Below are 20,696 nucleotides of genomic sequence, written 5' to 3'. Positions count from 1 at the left end.
TTGGTTATTAATTTTCAATTTCTTTAGTTTATAAATAAACCATTTTCAATTGGTTATTTAGCAAATAACCACTTTGCAATTTTGGTTATTTACAAATAACCAATTTTCAGTTTTGGTTATTTAGCAAATAACCACTTTGCAATTTTGGTTATTTACAAATAACAACATTCATGTGTTGGTTATTTGTTAAATGACCAATCTCTCGTTTTGGTTATTTATTAATAGCCAAACTGCAGTGTGCTTATTTACATATAACCATACTTGTTTTGGTTATATACAAATAACCATGCTAAATAATAAAAATACATTTGGCGCCCCATGTTATGAGATCGGTTATTCTTCTTATATCAGGTAAAGAAAAATAATATACGTTAGCAAAGGAATGAATGAATACCTTTATTAAGTGTCAAACTAAAATAGCAGTAAATAACCACTAAATGGGAACATTTCCTTGAGTTTGAACTTTGTGCTCTCCTTGTTTTGCAGATAACGCCTTCTCTCCACGCCATTCATTTTGATCAATACTGCTGGATACACAAACAAGCTAAAAAAAGTGTATCTTGGTAACCCGTACGAAACGAGCAGATCTGCAGCAGATCTGCAACAGATCTGTTTTGACAAAAACAGATCAACTGCAGACTAATTTATCGTCTGCAGAGTCTGTTTTCAGTCTGCTGCAGACGTTGAGCTTGAAAACTCTTCCCGATTTTAAGACTACAGACGAAAACAGACGAACAACAGATCTGCAGAATATCTGCAGCGTCTGCAGATGATCTGCAACACGTTGAAGTCCAAAAACCGGATCGATAGACCATTCATTGTATCGTCACTTGGGTATATTAACCTTAGTTGGATCAGTCATGACTGGTTCGTTTTGAGATGAATAAAATAGTTCGATTCTACGAATAAAAAGATAGTCGAACATTGAAAATGCGTAAATAAGAGGCATAAATGGTCAGCCACTTACGTACAACGTGCTAGTAAATCAAATGTTATACGTCAATTGAACACTTAAATTAAATGATAAATACACTTTCGACCTTAATTTATTCTTATTACATAGGGATTAGACACATATGCCTAACGCATCCTTTCAATAAAATTTAAGAACACTGCAGGGCACATTGGTGTTAAATTCCCAGTTCCAAATGCTCAGGAAAAAACATTTCATCGATCGACATATCAGTGTTGATAGAACAACGATACGAAAGTTGAAGTCAACACGTGAATGAATAATGAAAAGTGGAACAAGATGGTTAAATCTCTGTACTATGATTATTTTTCTTATACCTACAACAGCTTCAAAACATAAGGAGACGTTCTTAAAATCTTGATGTCTTCTACGCCCCGGAAATGGCAGAGGTGAAATACATCACGTTTCAAACCATCATTATCTTACAAGAATGAGTCAGTAACGCAGACCCTGATTTGCATAACCGGGTGACCTAAGTGGCATGTTTGTTAGTGACAAGAAATGTGATGCCTCAATTTGGGGGTATAAACATGTAAGTATATCGCAGTCATGAAGAAAATGAAATAAATGTACAAATTATCTTTACCTTTATTTGCTGTTCTCGACAAAGAGAGAAAACCACAAGTGAAATCTCATCGGCCGCTGCGAATATGACAGATTCTCCTGGCTGATACCCGACACCTGTCACACTTGAACCGTCCAATAAGAGTAGGAGATGTTGCTGACACTGACATTCCTTTCAGTTAAAGTGTCACATTCAAATTTTGCGCGCAAACAAGACAGTCTGTAAGAAATTGCTTTTTGACATAAAAAGATGGCTTTTGCTATAGTTCTTTGGACGGAAGAGGATTTATATAGCGTCGCAAGTGCTTCGCAAGTATATTATGCCGGAGAAATCCTCAAGGGCTTAGACGCCATGGTTGACTGGGAGGAGGGAAAGAAAGGAAGGAAGACCAGTAAAAATACTCCCTACCCAGGGAAAATTATGAAGACTGGAGGTTGGTGGTTTTTCAACTGTTTTAAGACATCTTTTAATGTAACATTCCAGTTTAACTAAACTCTGATGATCGTTCAAAAAACAGGGTAATTATCAGAGGTGAACAGCAAATCGAGAAACAATTTTATTCACAGCATTCTTGCCGAAATCATATTAACTAAGTCTGGAGTAACGGTGACGCGATTTACAGATTTTTACTGTTTGAGCAGATTTACGTGCACATTGCACATACGTAGCTGTACTTAATAGTAACATTTAAAGACCAGTTCAGGAGGCTTGGAACATTTAAATGGGTAGTTTTTGAAATGAACAGGCAATCCAGCCATGCAATTTCTTAAGTAGAATAAATTAATTTTGGAGCGCAAAATAGAGATAAATGTGACTTTATGAAGCCTGTGAGCTTTTATCTGTTGCTTCCTATAGATATTTATGTACAAAATATAAAATTTCTGGAAACAAACTGGAGTAGGACTGAGTGGCACTTTAGTTATGTAGTCAACTTACACAAGAAGGTTGGCAATTTTTGGGTTTTATTCTGAGTTTCTGTACCTAAAACTATTCAACTCTTTTGTAGACTCTTCACAAGGCAGCGGAAACTAACTCCAACTCGGTAGGTTCAACAATCGATTTAATAACCAATTTAGTATTACAATCAAACCGTCTAGTAGTATTAGTATTACAATCAAACCGTCTAGTAGTATTAGTAGTACAATCAAACCGTCTAGTAGTATTAGTAGTACAATCAAACTCGTGATATATGCACAGGCTAGTATTAAGCAGTTCTGTTCGATTTTAATTTAATGATTAGGTTCGAGAACTTGCCGTCTGGTAATCAAGATGAGAGTAAAAAATACTACGTTGCAGGCCCTGGGAAACAAGAACTTGTGCCAGGATCTGGAATCTACATATCCTCAGCTAAACTTAACTCCATTCACATACAGTCAATGCGATAAAGACCCCAAGAAATTATACTTGCTGTTAATTGAAGCCTCCTTCAGTGAGGAGACTCCGGCAACAAGTCTTGCCCATGGCTCCCGAGCACAGACAAGCAAAGCGGGTGTGCTTCATTAGTAAGGCTCTGAATCAAGATGTGGTGAAGACTTTAAAGGGCAAGGGCATCAGGCAGTAACCTGTAGAAACATACGTACACAAACACACATGATCAGAGATGATGTGTCGCATTTTTGTAATCATGTTGCTATAATTGCGATAATAATAAACTGACTACTTTTAAAAGTAATACATAGATGTAATTTACTAATATATTTTATTTTTTATAGCGTATGTTGGAAGGTTTGTCACTCGCAACGAACTGGAGTTTTCCGTATCCCAGATGAACCGCATTTTAACAAAGTTGGAACAGCCAAAAGAAAAACTCAGGGAAGTACAGATAAGCTGTAACTACTGAAATAAGAATGGAAAGTTCTACCAAAGTACATGTATTTTTGTGATCGTGACCGTCTCTACGAAATGAAAACAGCTGACAGTTTTTCTCTCAGTATCAGTATAATATAACAATATGTATCCAAGTTATTTATTTCTTCCTTTGGCGTGAAAAGTGCAAAATTGATATTACACTGATGTGAGGCTAAATGCTTAAATCATCGATAAAACTCCCTCAGTAGTTTTTTTCAGTTTGGTGCGAACAAAAAACAGATATCAAGCTAATTCTTCACTCAGTAACTTGCAGTGCTCGAATTGCTGCGTGACATACTTATTGTATTTTGGACTTAAAAAATGAAGAAAACATTTTGTGAGAAAATGGGCTTATTGAAGCAACAGAAGAAGTTGTTGAACGGAAAAAAAAAATGTAGTTTTTTCATAATGCGATCGAACAATGTAAACAAACGAGTATTAGTTGAGCGAAGAGAATGAAACATTTTGTCGAATCACTAAAAATACTTACAAAGAGTTAATAATTTCTCACAGCATGGATTAAACTCATGTTTAGTTTATGTTTAGAGCAGTGTGTGACTCAAGTTATTTGCGGGTGTATTATGTTTATTCCGAGTATTTGGATGTGTGCTGTTGAACACACGAAATCTACAACGCTTGACAGTAAACTCATTTATTGAAAATACTCTATGTCTTGAAAAATCTGGATTTACTCACTGCAGTGACTTAGAATCGAAACCGACCTTATGAAAAGGTCACACTAAAAGTAACATTTAATCATTGGTCGCATATCGTGAATAATCTTTTGACTGGTCTGTAAAAACTGAATATGCCAAGTTGGCTTTAGGTTTTACTTTTATTGCTACCTACTAGAAGACAATGCACTATCTAAACTTGTTACAAATGTGTAAGCGTACTTTCTCAGTATGCGTTAACAGTGCGGGTCAAGATTCCGTCAGTGTTCCGTAAACTCTTGGTAGCGACCTCTCTTAATTACGGTCTTCGCTCGGCCCTGGTGTGCTGGAATATTAGTGACACATGTTCGAAACAAGCCGTTCAGGGATCGAAGGTTAGTGCACCATAGACTTTAGGCCACAGTAGAATGCTGCAACGTGAACCGAGTACCTAATAAACGAATATTTTTGATATCTGTTGATATATGTAAGTAAGCTACGAAGCGAATGAAAAAATTGATACATAAGGCGAACAATAAGCGGTCACTGTTGTGCATTATTTATGTACTCTATGACTTACCTCTTTCGTTCCTTTAAACTGGCTTCATGTCAAGCAGGTGCCGAGCACAGACGAGAAGGAAATGAATCTCACTTAGTATCCAGTTTACTCGATCTCGTTTCTGTAAATAACCTGCCAAGCGAACCAAAAAAAGCACGCGAAGCCTAGCCTGCGAGCTGAGCAAGCTCCCTTGTTGCTCGCAGGCTACGTGAAGCCTAGATTTTTTGAAAGGAGTAGTTGCTACCCGAGGTTTTTTTTATTCATTTGGAATATGTGGAAAATGTCACGCTAAGAAAATACTTTAAATTCCTGCTAGTGATATTATTTGCTTTATCTGTCTACAGTAATTGTTTACTTTTGATGAATAACAAACCGACCTCCTCTGTCTATCTTTTAAATAAACGTTGTTTGATTGGTGCATTTTGTGGGCTTTTTGTTTAACATGATAGGCTGATTTCGTCTGCAGAGCGTCTGCAAATTTGCAGACTTGTTGCAGATCATCGCTGCAGACGCTCTGCAGACATTCTGCAGATATTCTGCAGACATTCTGCAGATGATCTGCAGATAATCTGTAGCTCATCTGTAGATTATCTGCAGATCTGCTACAGATGTGCCAGCAGATCTGTAACAGACTATAAACAGATCTGCTCGTTTCGTACGGGAAGTTTTTAAAACGTAGCTTCTGGTAGACGTTTTTAAAATGTTGAATAACTGATGCTATTTCATAATTGTGGTGCTAGATTTGCATGACACACGTGACTAATTTTCCTTGGCATTGCATTAGTGCTGAGGTCACACTACAAAAAAAGTCACGGAATGGATTTTGTGCTAAAATGAGCTAGTGCCAAAAAGCTATTGCATGAACACCGTAAAAATCTTCGTATTATACGAATTGAACCAAAATATGTTAAAAAAAAGCTTTTAAATATCATAATACAACAATCGCCTTTATAGTGAACATTATGTTTTACCAAATAAAATGCGTGACGTAATAAGATAAATTATCTGTTTTCTTGGAATATGAGGGAACTCCGCAGTTTCACTTTTGAAACCTGAGATTGTTCGAATTCGCTGTGGTAAGTACAATTATCCTTTTACTGTCTAGGGGGGTACCCTCTACATGTATACTTGCCAGTTTATATAATTAGAATGAATAGTTTGATTTCCGTGGGTGCTATGATATTCACAAAACACAATGTTGGTTGCTGATCGCAAAACCGATCGCTGAAATAAAACAGCTGTCTGGTTCGATTCAGTCTGGTTCTGTCGGAATTAGGAGAAAGAATTTGTGCTTAAGGATCGGTTCTTCCGCCAGCTGTCTAAAGAAAAGAATATTGTTAGCAACGGGATGTACAAACACACCCCAGAGAAAAGTTTCCCTTAGCTTATTATATTGTTGGAAAGGCGGAAGAATGAAATTGCTCATATTACCATGTCCTTTAGGAAATGAATACAGATGGTAACTTAGGTCTTTTGTGTGCTATGAGATGGGTTCTTCTTCCCGTGTCAAACAAAGAATATCGTTAGCAAAGGATGTGTAACACACCTCAGAATCGATTCAGAGGAACGTTTCCTTTAGGAGTCTGAACTTTGTCAATTTTAAAATTTTGCTTTCCTTGTTTTGCAGATAACGCCTTATTTCCACACCACTGATTTTGATCAATACTGTTGGATAGGCAAACAAAACATCTTGGTAAGTCTTTAAAATGTAGCTTGTGGTAGACGTTTTTAAAACATTGAATAACTGATGCTATTTCATAATCTTGCCCTTGTGAGATAACTTTAAGAATTCCTAGGAATTCCTAGGAAAAAATTCCTAGGAATTCCTAGGAATCTAAGGTGTGAATTTTCACGGTAATTCGGACTCGGAATTGCTAGGAATTCCAACTGAAATATACTCACCTTGAAAATTCCTTAAAATTCCCAAAAATTCCTAGGAATTTCTGAGAATAACTTGGAATTTGTAGGATTTTCTGAGAATAGGTTGGAATTTTTGGGAAAATCTGAGAAAAACTGGGAATTTTGTATCATTTGTAGGCCAGACAAAATTTTGATGATAAATGCCCAGCATTAAAATAACAAATAAAGTCACTGATATCACATCAAACAGGTTTTAAATGAATGGTTTATTACATTGACTCTCATGAATTCAAACATAAGAATAATCATCCTGTTTCTTTTTCATTACATCAAGAATCAAAAGTAAAACTGAAAACAGATATGAAGGTCAAACTTTTACATGTTTGATAAAAAGAGAACTTTTTCAGATAATTTACTTACTTTTTTAGTTTACAAATCCAACAATTTTCCATACACAAGATTTTACCTTAAATTATTGTTATTGTGTGGAACATATCTGGATTTTCATGATTGTAAGGAATCAATGATAAGAACAAAAGTGAGACATTCCTTAAAATTAAAAAAAGGCTGAGTAATTGGGCAAACTTAGCTGCTGTTCAGTTATTTCTGTTGATTCTGCAGCTAGCCTCTTCATCTTCATCTTTGTTGTATGACACCTAAAACAAAATTTAAAAAAATACAGTACACTGCGATATATATGAGATACTGTAAGACTGAGATCCAAATATTTATGTGCTCACAGTTTAATACATGCAGCTAATTAAGGCCTGACTGTAAGGTGGTTGAAATGTTAAAAGAGAAGACTTGATAATAATTATCCCCTCAGAGCTTTATTATCTAGCTCTCTGCACGCACTGCAGGCCTATGATGCTCCCTCATCATAGGCCTGCAGTGCGTGCAGAGAGCTAGATAATAAAGCTCTGAGGAGATAATTGTGAAGGTGCTTGTGTACTATTGATAAATATGTTACATAAATCTTGAGCTTACAGTAGATTAAATCAAGGTTTTCCTTCTTCTGTCAGTGTATCAACAACTCTCGAATTGGAGGATATATATCACGGTTTTTTAGCCAAATTTAGACATTAGAAATATTAAAAAAGACACTTAAAACAATAAAGGAACATTTAAATAATAGAGTAAACGCAAAAGAATATACGGATGGACAAAAATCGAAATCAACACGGATTGCCATACAGTCAGGCTGAAACACACAGGAGACATATCAAACTCATGCAGACTGTGGCTGCCTCGTTGGAGTTTTTGTCAAGAACTTTGACTGGGATCAGAGAGGACTGCTATATTTGTTTCGTTTGAACAAGTGTGGCGAGAGAAACGACTTGTTCTTCGCAAATCAAATTGTTTAGGCATGCCCTCTGGGCAACCTAAATTGTTTCAACCTTGCTTTTGAGCCAGAATTCATTTCATGCCATGACTGAGTGACCCACTCGTGTATGATTCGTGATGACAAAGTTCATTCAAAAGCTTTTGTCTAAATAAAAGAAGTTACTTTGTATAATATAGGGTTACTTGAATTCGATTACTCACCAAATAATTTTGTATACAGCTAATCTGCCCTTTGAATTTTTCCCCGTTGAAACATCCACAGTAAGACTTTCTTTTAGCTCCAAATCTTCGCCAAGAATAACATGTTTCTCGTTAATGATACTCACGCTGTTTTCTTCTAGTCACAGGACCGCGGCAAAAACCATTTTGATATAATTTTGGAAGTGAAATCTACTAATACGCACGAGCGATCAACCGTTAACGCTGAATTCAAAGATGGGCGCCAAAAGAGAATGACTAACGCGATCTTTGTCACGTTCAGTCTCGAGGATAGTCACGTGAAAATTCGCGTGCTGTGATTGGTTCAGTTGATCAGTTGAGGAGAGAATGGAAACTGGAGAAGAAGGAGAGAGAGACTGGCAACGAGGTTGCCAGACCAGTCGCTTTCGATGGTAAGTCTGCTTCCCTTCCCACGCTGTGTTGGTGGTCTTTTGAAAGATGGGTCTTGCTTCAAAAGGAAAAAACTACACAAACTTTTTACGAAGAAATCGAGGAAAATGGAACGTACTTTAACTAGTTGATCTGTTCCCGACGGTTGTCAAGATAACAAAGGATCGTGAGGCACTTAAATCAAGTTCACTGCAAAGGTAAGGAATCCAATTTTATAGGGATTTTCTGTTATGATAAGTTATAATTCTAAATAAATCAAAGTAAGCAATGCATTGTGTCCTCTTTAAAAACCCCAAAAGCCGAAATTCACCTAAAAGGTTTCAGATCGACCGGAGAAAACGAGATAAATTCTGCGAAATAAGCTTAAGCTTGTTGTAAGTCCACCAAATCTATTTTGAGAGCCCACGTGTTTCAACACCCAGTCAGCACAATGCAGCAAGTATAAATTTGCAATGCTTGTCATTTTTTCCTTTGAATTATTTATAAGGATTAATATTATATGAGATCTATAGTCTTTTCAATACATCAAGATGTAGGTGTTTTTTTATTTGTCATTTATTTATGTCAGTTATTTATTTGTTTCCCACTGACTCATAATCTTTTTTATTCTTTTGATTTTGTTGTGTCATGAATTAAAGTGACCGCGAGGACAAGGAAATACAAGAAACATGTTGATGATCCCACTATACCCATACCAAAATCTACAAGATTTGACCACATAAATTGCTTAAAGCAGTCTTCGCAGGCCAGTTGATGTCATCTCCCTCTCTTGCATCACTTTTTCCTGGAGATCATTTCCAGCACCAGGAACAGAACACCTCAGAGTTTTCAGCTCGCCTGAGTGAGATGGCTGTTGGCAGAAATGTTGTGGATGACTTTGATGGACTATGGAGTCAACCTTTATGCAAGAATTGAAGCTTCACAGAAGCATTTGATGAAATTGAGTTGCCTATACACTGTACCTGAAAAGACTACAGAAATACCAATTGATGTAATACACACAACAACTCAGATTTGTCCACAGACACTGATTCAGATAATGATGTTGAAGTTTCTAGTTCTGACTCCTCTGAAGAAATTGAGAACTCTGACACTGATGGCCATTCACTGGACTCCCCTGATGAAAGTGAAACTAATTGTTCACAAGAAAAAAACATTTTCTGCCAAAGAATATGCCTGTATGGCTATAATCTGGCCTTAATTTCAAGACATTGTATGACAATGAGAGGTTACTAAAGATATCCTTGTTTTAATGAAACTACGGGTAATTTGTCCAGAGAATGTCACAGTACAGTTTTACAAATGTACAACAAGTGTGTGGAAACTGTGAGCTTTTCATTTCTGACATCTGTGAGAGATGTCTTCCTCTTTTTCCTAAAGTCATAAAGGATCAAGTCAAAAATAATGTTCAACAGTGGGCTGTGATGGGTATGTGTGTGAATCTACAATTATATTAAATATATACATGCATATATATACTTTTGGATTTATTGAAATTGTAAATAATATATATACATTTATGCTGACAGAAATTTTTTGCTTAATCTATTTATCAAATCTGAGAGCATCCATTTTTCTATCAGTTAAACTCTGGGTGTTTGATTTAAGGGTCCATACGGGCACATATACACTAACAAATCAGGTTGGATCTAAAAAGCAATGTTATGAGTGCTATAGTTTTATGTTGAGTTGTCAGACTTAAACTGGAATTAATGTAGTAACATTTGTTTGGAAATAATTACCTTGGAGCTTGACAACAATAAAAAGGTATGGAACTCCAGGGAAATGATCCTGTAGATTTTTACTAATTCACAGAAACTGATTCATGCACTGAGTTCATCTTTAATTTTGACATTTTGGGAAATTTATAGAAATTTCAAACACAATATTTCATGTGTTTTAGCTGTTCCCAAAAATCCCTAGATATTCCAAACACATTTTTTAAAACAGTCTGGGAAATAATAGGAGTTCCTAGGAATTCCCAATAATTCCCAGTCATACTTTTCACTATTCCCAAATATTCCCAGAATTTCCAAGGTCTTGGATTAAGCATAATTTGCATGGCTTGGAATAACTTGGAATTCCTAGGAATTCCCAATAATTCCCAGTCATACTTCCACTATTCCCAAATATTCCCAGAAATTCCAAGGTCTTGGATAAAGCATAATTTGCATGTCTTGGAATAACTTGGAATTCCTAAGAATTCCTAGGAATTCCTAGGAATTCCCAGACTACTGGGAATTTATTTCGCAGGGGCGGTTTTAGATTTGCGTGACACTCGTGACTATAATTTTCCTTGGCGTTACGTTAGCGCTGAGGTCATGCTTCAAAAAAGTCACAGAATGGATTTTGTGCTAAAATGAGCTAGTGCCAAAAAGCTATTGCATGAACACCGTAAAAATCTTTGTATTATATGAATTAACCGAAATATGTTTGAATTCGCCATGGTAAGTACAATTATCCTTTTACTGTCTACCCTCTATATTCGCCACTTTATATAATTACAATGAATAGTTCAATTTCCTTGGGAGCTACGATATTCACAAAACACAATGTTGGTAATTGATCGCAAAACCGATCTCTGAAATAGAACAGCTGTCTGGTTCAGTCTGGTTCTGTTGGAATGGAGAAAGATTTGTGCTTTAGGATCGGTTCTTCTGCCAGCTGTATAAAGAAAAGAATATCGTTAGCAACGGGATGTATAACACACCCCAGAGGAAAGTTTCCCTCATTATATTGTTGCATTGAGTTTGAGCTTTGTCAATTTGTATTCTGCTCTCCTCGTTCTCCAGATAAAGCCCCATTTCCACCTCATTCATTTTGATCAATACACATGTACAGTTGGATCAAGAGAAACTTGGAACTCGGTAAGTCTTAGAAACATAGCTTTCCGTGACGGTCATTTATTAAGAGTGTGTCCATGAGAAAACCAGGCAGGAGGTAATACAGAGCAAATAACCGATTTTGCTCAAACTTGGCACAAATGTTGGGTTTAATTTGGTGGGTAAATGATTATGACAAAAAATTAGGTGAAAATATCTTATTGCCTTCAACTTAGGGGGACCCCCTTATTAATTTATGAATATTTAATTAGCCGTCTTTGGTTTAGTATCTCTTCAACAAGGAAGGCCATACATGTGAAAATGAAATCCACTGGATCATGTTCTACTATTATCAGTCTCAAAGCACAGATATTCATTTGAACTAGACAATTTGATTTCATATAAACTCTTGGTCAGTTCAGCCATCGTATACGTAGCTTGATTAAAAATATGAAACAAACAGCGGTGATAAACATGTTAAAAACATGCATTTTGTGAACTTGATGTTTTGTACCCTAGTCAACATACATTTTCAAAAGTATAACCATTAAAATTTTTGGAAAGCTATTTATACTGTATCAATGGGGGTCTGGAACCTAGACAGAAAACATCTGCAGTAGATCCACAAGGACAAAAAAATTATTTAAGTTTTCTTGAAGGAGAAGGTCACTCCAAAAACCGGGTATCTTTTTCCATCACCAATAAAAAGTTCACATTGAGTTGAGTTACTCACCGTTGTTTTAGCTTCTGAAATGGATGCGATCCCAATGAAAAGTGAAAAGTTTGACACTGGGAGCTGCCATTTTGAAAGGATCTTGAAGGCCAGGCCGCATATCCGTGACTTCATTCAGTCCGAATTGGCACAAAGCTCAAAGGCTAAAGCTCTCCTTTTCTGTTCTAAATTCATTTATTCAGTTGTGAGCTAAAATGCTGGGCCCCGGGCTGTAAAACCCAAACCGAAAAGGATAGGGAAAGAGGAGTGACTTTCCTTAATTTGCCTGCAAAGAACAAAAAATTGCCAAAGAAGTGGTTCAAATTTCTTTAAAATTACATGTCAGACTAACCCGCTTCAGTTTTCTTTTATCGAAAAAGCATTTTTTCGATTTATAAATCTTTTGTGTGAGCCAAAAACTCAGAGTGTGTTTAATAATCTGCCTTGACAGCCAGAGATGAGTTAAAATACTTACAAATTTTAAATGTTGTCTAATTTGATTTGAAATACATCGGAAGAAGTGGTTAATTGTACATCAGTCCTATCTATATATCGACAATTACCGAAACAAAGAAGTCCTACTATAGTGAAATCCCGTATCCGCATGTAAATAATATTTTGTCTGAAATGTGTTGCAATTTGTTTTCAATTTTTTCAACACAATTCATCATTAATTAAGGACGGTTTTTTTTTCATTCACATTATGTTTGGGAATTATAGTTGCTAATGAAAGCAGTGCTATGGAAAAAATGAAACTGTAATCTTACTGCATGCTTTGTCAAGTAATGATGCCAGTAAACAAGACACATGCGATACGAAAAACACACTTGCAGAGTCAATTTTCCTTCCGCTGGTTTATGCATGTAAAAGTTGTAACTATATACTTTTTTCTTCTATCCAAAATTTATTACATATGCTTAGCTTTCCAACAATACAAATTACAATTCTCACAAAAAAATCTTAGGTACTGATAAGGAATGTCGTCAATTTCACATTTTACGTCAAAGACATCGATTTCACTTCACATCTTACATGTAAAGTCACTGCGTATTTCACAAGAGTCCATGTAGTCCATATATAAGTGTAAAGAAACCTAGGCAAACACGTACGAGCACGAGCAAAAAGTATCCAAATCTTATAAGTAAAAACACAGACTTGTGAGGTGGAAAGCATCTGCCCGATTCAAACACACCATCGAAAACTCGTCAGTTTCTGTGATGCCAGAACTCCCTCCGCATTGAACTGCCAGTAACATAAAAATGAAGACAAATCAGATCAAAAGCACTAAACTGGGGATTTATTTAAGCCACCAGTTTAATTCTGAGAGCAATTTACAACTAAAAATAAACCTCCTCTTCCACTAGCTGCGTCCATTGCAATTGTACTGCAAAATGTGCTGTACCTTCCATCTTGGTGACCTACTCCGGCTGTTCTTGGCAACAAACACATTCTCATGAGTTTTATAAACCTGCGAGCCATGCGAGTCATGCGAGTCATGCGAGTCACAGTACAAATGTTAAGATTTTTTATTTGTTACATTTATATTCGCATGAGAACAAGAACAAGAGCAACAGAACAAGATGAAGAAGATCTCAATATTAAATTCTTGCAATATTAAATTCTAAGGGAAGAGACAACCACATGCAGCAGTCAGCCAACCGACAAAGTTTTGATAAGAGCGAACCTGTTAAAATTACGCGATTCACTCACCATTCTTGACGCCAATACACGCTGAGTTGCCCTGAAGTACTGTTCTCTTTTTTCTTGAATGATTTTCAACGTGGATATCAATGAATGACAGGTGTCAATGGATACCATTCACCTACCCATTCGAGTAGCGGTGGGGCGGTGGAGCCGTACGTTTCTCTCAGAAAATTTTCTTTACTTTAGTCTTGAACCTTAATAAATTTTTGACACATTGTTTTTATTTTTTGTGGAACCTGGGCGATTTGAATAGACAAAATTTTCTCCAAACAACAAAAATATGAAACAAAGAAAAAAAATCATCAAACCCAGGGCAGCCATTACTATGATGCAAGACTTGGCACAATGTACAGATGTTTAGAGCATTTTTCATATTTGACACACCAGCAATAGTTCTGCACCAAAGCGAGATTAGGATTTTCTTCTGGGAATATTTCAATTGTAGGCACTTTTGTAGCTAAATTTAAAATTAATTTCCTAGGGAAGGAGGGTACCCTGGGAGTGAGGTTGCACTGTTTATACTCATCCCCAGGTCCCCAGGGTCATCTCCGCTTTCAAGATGGCGGGCGGACGGTTTATAGTGATAGTTAAGTGATAGTCGGGCGCAAGATCTATGTTTCTTGGTGAATAGTCGACAACCTGGAGGCCCAGACCAATTAAAGAATAAAAAATACTCGCAAAAATGGCTTGCATGACTTGCATGAATTGCATGGCTCTCACCATGGCTCGCATGGCTCGCTGGCTCGCTGGCTCGCATGGCTCGCTGGCTTGCAGATTTAGCATACCCCATTCTCTTTGCGTCGGTATGGTTGCACATCTCTCACAAGTACACCACAGAGCATTTTCCAACCGATCAGTCAATTCAACTTTATTATCTCCCGCGGAATCACTAGCATGTTCTGGCTTCAAGAGCAGCCATACTAAAGCTCAAAAGAACAAACACACTCTCGGATGGAATGACGTCACGAATATGCGGCCTGGCCTTCAAGATCCTTTCAAAATGGCGGCTCCCAGTGTCAAACATTTCACTTTTCATTGGGATCGCATCCATTTCAGAAGCTAAAACAACGGTGAGTAACTCAACTCAATGTGAACTTTTTATTGGTGATGGAAAAAGATACCCGGTTTTTGGAGTGACCTTTTCCTTTAAAAATGGATTAATCATGTCTTAAACTCAAGTTTAGTTGGTTTAAGCTGATGTTTAAGACACTTAAACCTAGGTTTAATTTTCACTTAAACATAGCTTATACTACCTTAAGGCTAAACCTTAATGTTGGTTTAAGGTGACATTAAACGTGTTCCAACAACCACACTCATTTAAGTTACATTTAATAGAACTTTTCTGAAACGTTCTTTTTAAGTAATGTTTAATCGTAGTAAAAGAAACTTATTCGTAAGCGCTGTTTTAATGCTCTATTAATGATGGCAATTAAACTTGTCTGAAACACACTTTTAAGTGCTGCTTAATTGATGCATGTACACAGAATTTCCTCAATTCAGTCTGTTCTAAGTTGTTGTCATGTTTATGGAAATTCTGGCTCAAAATTTGCCGCTTCATTTTCTTTTTTCAATTAATAGTCTTATTCTTAAGCGCTGTTTTAATGCTCTATTAATGATGGCAATTAAACTTGTCTGAAACATACTTTTAAGTGCTGCTTAATTGATGTATAATACAGAATTTCCTCAATTCAGTCTGTTCTTTATTGTCATGGTTACGGAAATTCTGGCTCAAAATTTGCCACTTCATTTTCTTTTTTCAATTAATAGTAATGATAATATTGGATAATAATTTGTTGTAATCTACTCAGTTGTTTTCATGATTACAATTGTTTGTAGAAACACCAACCCAGGGCTGGGTTGTTTGAAAGCTGGTTAACGCTAACCCAGGATTAAAAGTTAACTGAGGTATTAATTTTTCTTGAATAAAAATGTTTTCTACTGCTTATGTTTTGTGTAGTTTAAGCTTAGTCAAGCTCAAAACTGAAGGACAAACAATATAAACAGAAAACCTCACCGAAAAGTTACACAGCTAAATCAAAATTATCGCTAACCCAGGGTTAGATTAATCGGGCTTTGAACAACCCGGCCCAGTTATTTACTGAAATACCACCCATGTATGTACACAATAACAGTTTTTTCTTTTATAAGTGTCTTTAATATTCACAGCATATGATCATGAAGATTAAATTCCAAATGTGATAAACAATTCTGTGTCAAGTACCATGTGTATATAACTTTTACATAACAAAAGTCTCCTATCTTCCAACCATTGATCACATGGTACTAAAAATAATCTGCAATGTTTGCTTTCTTGAATAGAATGAAAGCATACTTCTTGTAGGCTTAAACTAACAGAACTACTCGTAACTTTCTACATAATAAAATGCCAAAATACACTCAGATTAAAGAGTGTAATGTCTGTAGTGTTAACCTCTATGGGCTGGGCTTACACCTGAGGGGAGAGGCCATTATTGGCTTATTAGAAGTTTATGCACCCACTCTCCCCTTCAATGATTGATGGTGAATTTGTCTATGATTAAAATATAAACTAAAGTAGGTGATGGTAATTCTAGTAATTTTATTATTCTTAAGTGCTCAGTATGAGAATGGCTTGAGGCTTTTTGATATGCCTTGGTTTTCTTTTTAGTACTCAAGGCACAAGCACTTAGGCAAAGTCAACTGAAGTTGAAACACTAAATTCAACTCTCCAATAAGGAAGTGAACACTTCCCTGTTTCACAAAGTGAAATAAACCTTTGAATGTCTCACTGTCACAATTTTATTTTGCAACCAAAGCAAGCAGAAGTTATTCAAATGATGATATTGGGTAGCCAGTGCTTGTAACCTTGCAGCTATTTCATTTTGGCAGCAACTTTGAAGCTAGAGCCCCAAACTGTTTTTTACCTGTCCACAGGATTCAACGCCTTTTTACTGGGGCCCTATTTATTTGTAGATGAAGGGAAGCTCATGACAGTTTGTCCTATTCCACGTCGTGCCAGTATTTTACCAGTCCGTTGAATTTTATGGTATAAAAAATAAATCAATTATTTTGCATGTATTTTTAGTGCAGAGTGCACTGATGGGATGGTTTAGGGGGCTGCTGTTCGCTAAGGCACTAACGCCATAAGGCACTAACGCCATAAGGCACTAACGCCATAAGGCACTAAGGCACTAACACAATCAGGTGTAAACTTCATTGTTTGTTTAATTAATTAATTTCGATTAATCAATTAGCTTTGCAGGAAGGGGACTGGGTGGGGTAACTATAGGTACCCGTGTGTATTATGCAAAACGCGACTTACTCACATTGCTTTCGTAGATAAGTTGACAGAAATATATAGATGGTTTTGCAAATCTTGTGCTATCCTCATGGTGCTATTCTCTTAAGAGCAAAAGAAATTTGCTCCAAATGCAGGCACATATTAGTTAGTGTCAAAGACGACTATATCTTAGCATTCTCGTCCCCAGAGGCTGCGCTCCTTTTGGTCAGCACCAAGAATTGCGACCTCTGGGAAGGTCCAATTTTCTGAGCATGTGCAGAGTAATTGTTTCGTATTCTCAGCCAGTAAGATTTGTCAGACTTGACTCTGAGCATGTGCAGAGTGACGGGAAGTCCGTGTATTGCGGACGTCCGGTGTTGGACCTTCCCAGAGGTTGATCCCAGAGGTCACGATTCTTGGTGCTGACCAAAAAGAGCGTGGCCTCTGGGGACAAGAATGATATGTTACGAACGTTGAGTACATGTACCTTTCCTTGTGGTAGAATTAACATAACATATAAGACGCATGCGTTCTAGAATTGCTAGAAGTGTGGTAAGTGAACTCTGTTCTCGAGTTCAGATGTACGCTTTTTTATTTTTTGAGTGATACTACACTCGTTTTGGCCGGTATTTCAGGTAACGTCAATTCTCCCTTTTTTAGTCCAACGAACATTTCTGTGACTGTGTATCTTCTGGGATCTTCCCAAGCTTGATTCAAAAAATGTTGTCTACTGTTTTATAACTATTAGGTGTCAGATAAACATATTGCTTCTCCCCAACTTGTTTGTTTCCTCTTCTATGAAAGAGAGCCAAAAGTTTGGTCAAACTGTCGCAATGGATGGTCTAAGCAGAAGACACAGAAGCTGTCAGAATTAAGTAAATGCAAGGGGAGGAAAATCAATGACATTGGCAGGGAAAATGAAGAATGAAAAAAATAGGAAAGATAACAAGAACCCGCAATACAGGGATTTTTATTACATACTGGGTAATGTCTCGGACAATTAAGGATCAAGGATGTCACATCTCCTCGTGTACTCTCTTACCGTTGCATTTTGAACTATTTCTTAACAGTGCCAGTGGGTTTAAATTCATTTTTGTCAATTTAGCTTATAAACACCTCGCACTAAGTTTAGCCACCCCCTGAAGTTTAAGCCTCTAAAGTGCAGGTTTTCTTTATGAAATTTGTCATCGTTTCCGCCATTTTGAAGAGTACTAAGAAGCCAAGCCACGTTTTCGTGACGTCATTCCGACAAGCCTCTTAAACCTTTTAACTACCACTCTGGGTTATGGCTACTCTTGAGCCATATTATTTTAAGCCAAACACGCTTCAAACTCCGAAAATGATAGCAGTGAAGATAGTGAAGTGGATAATCGCTTGGAAAAAATAAACTGATTTTGCTGACCTTGTGAAGGATGCAAAGTCAGTTGCAGGTTTTTCTCCTCCGCGCCAATTTCTAGTCGGACGGAATTATGTCATAACGCGGCCTGGTTGCCAAGTACAGTTTCAAAATGGTGGCTTCGGAAGTCGAAGTTTGGGATTCTTTTCAGACGAATTTCTTCAGGATAGCAGGCACTTTTTAATTAGAGGCTGAGTGGAAAAGCTGAATGTTTGCTTGCTCTAGGTGAAGACAAAAAAGTAAGCTTTTTGGAGTGACCTCCTTTAATGAACCTCATAACTCATTCATGACTTTTTACCCCATTGGTTTGGTCGGATGTAGTGCCGGATAATTGTATTGTTTTGATCAAGGATCAAAGGATCGCACTCCTTCTGCGCATACCTGGCTCTCCCACTGGAGACCCGCTCCCAGATTACCGATGTTATGGGGTGCACAGGCTTATTTCCAGCAGAGTGTAACTGAACAGTGCATACCTTCCTATGCAATAACGCAAAACTTTATCAGCATTCTTCGTTTCACCTCTCAATTTAATTATTTATTTTATTTATTTATTTATTTATTTATCCATAAATTTTTTGACCATGTTTGGGCTATTTGGGGTTTAACTGTTTTGTTAAACAACGTTTCAGCTCAAACGTGTGCCTTTATTGATTGATATGAAATAATTAGCTTATCGTTAAAGCGATAATTGCAAGTACATTATAGTACATAATTTTTTTTCCAAGAGGGCATGCACGTTAACGAATCCTGCAATCTGATTGGTTCTGTCTGTTTGGTTCTGTTCAATCTATCTCTGACCACGGTCATGGTAATGCTTTCGAAGTGGGTGAAATTATCGTGAGTGAGCTAGCGGTAATCGTCAACCGTTACCCTTTTTACACTTCCATCGATGATTAATCTACACAGGTTTATCTCTATTCACTTTAAAATGGCAAGGAAAGTCACTGTGGGTAAATTCAAACAAGTGTTTTATTTGTGAGAGTTGTTTAGTTGTTTGTAGCTCGGCTCCGTAATGGAGCGTAATGTGTTTCTTTCGACCTACAATTTAAACTAAAAAATTGGCAGTTTTCAGTCGAGTTAGTACCTCTTTGATCGTTGGGGTATTTGAGAGAATTTCTATGGAAGACTCTTGATGAATTTCCTCGTTTTCTGCTTTTCAATTTACAGTTTAAAAGTCTGATTTCAAGTGATTTTAATAGCAACGACTGACAGAAATTGATTTTGTAGAACAACCTCAAACTTGGGCCAAAATTTCTCATCGGAAAAACAATTTTGTAGAATTTAAGGGTCCTGTGGTGAACTAAACGCATTAAATGTTAATTTGTAAGAAAAGTATCTATTCTTTAATACATACTTTGTGCCTAGTATCTAAGTTAGTCAATTTACCGCAGGAAAAAAAATAGGTCAGCAAAGCGTACTTGTGTGGGCTTAGATTTACTTTTATTTTATTCAGTTGGAGTGCTAGTTTTAAATGTCAGTATTCGCGAGTTAAAGTATTACAAGTGAATAGGCCATCACTAGAAAGATAAAGGTATAAATTTAAATAAATAAAGTAATATTGATTATTAGGTATCAACATAGGTGAGTTTTTATTAATTTTTTTGAAGACTGTTTACAGATATCAAATTAACTTGTACATGTACTGTCAAGAGGGTTTGCTGCAATATCTAAGCCAGTTACATAAGAAAGTCAGCAACCGAGAATTCAACAGTTAGTCCCAAATAGACACCTTGTCAATGGTGTCGATTCCACTGAAGTTCTGAACATGTTTTGTCCTGACTGGAAAGAATGTTGTCACATGGAATAAGAATAATCAATTTGTATACAGGAAGTAGGTTCTTTTGTTGATTGTCAGCTTTAAGATGATGCAAAATGTGGTAAAATGTTACTGTAAATACAGTAAAAAAAATAGAAAAAAAACATATTGTTCATATAGTTTGCATGCTTCTTTTGATACATGTGGATCCTTGTGATGTTAAAAGAATATGTTGATGATTGACAAGTGGTTTGCATAATAGTTTCTGGATAGAAGAGTGTATCCATGGTTGTTTCTGGATTCAATATTAATCTTCAAGTGCCTGTTAGCATACAGTTGTATAAAGAGTTGTGTAATAGAGCTTCCAATGACTCGTGTGAAAAGTATACAGTAAAGGTTTATCAGCTGGAACTTGATGAAAAGTCAAATGCTACATGACAAACATCAAAATTATGTCTAAAGGAGTGTTCCACATTGCTCAGTGTGCTTCACTCTGGTTTACTAGGTTCTTATGCTCATATGACCTGGTACAGATGTCCCTCATGGTAGGTGTTATAATTGTTTTGTTAAACCCAATACTACTTTGATCGGTTGGATCTGTTTTAAAATACAAAAAGATAATAACATATTTTTTAT

The 20,696-nt window shown here is 36.5% G+C and overlaps 1 protein-coding gene across 1 annotated transcript in view; it reads left to right on the top strand.

Annotated features, from left to right (window-relative positions):
• LOC145502591 (low-density lipoprotein receptor-related protein 6-like) overlaps positions 1-20,696 on the top strand; it is a 222,467-nt gene that overhangs the window by 5,512 nt on the left and 196,259 nt on the right. Inside the window, exons 2-3 of the mRNA XM_081481914.1 lie at positions 487-563; positions 11,204-11,278. Coding sequence (XP_081338040.1) covers positions 11,245-11,278 — 34 coding nt within the window. The 5' untranslated portion in view covers positions 487-563; positions 11,204-11,244. The remainder of the gene's footprint in view (positions 1-486; positions 564-11,203; positions 11,279-20,696) is intronic.

This window comes from Orbicella franksi, chromosome 11, assembly GCF_964199315.1.
Source record: "Orbicella franksi chromosome 11, jaOrbFran1.1, whole genome shotgun sequence".
In the NCBI taxonomy this organism is placed as follows: domain Eukaryota; kingdom Metazoa; phylum Cnidaria; class Anthozoa; order Scleractinia; family Merulinidae; genus Orbicella; species Orbicella franksi.
This window is presented reverse-complemented; position numbering and strand designations above follow the sequence as displayed.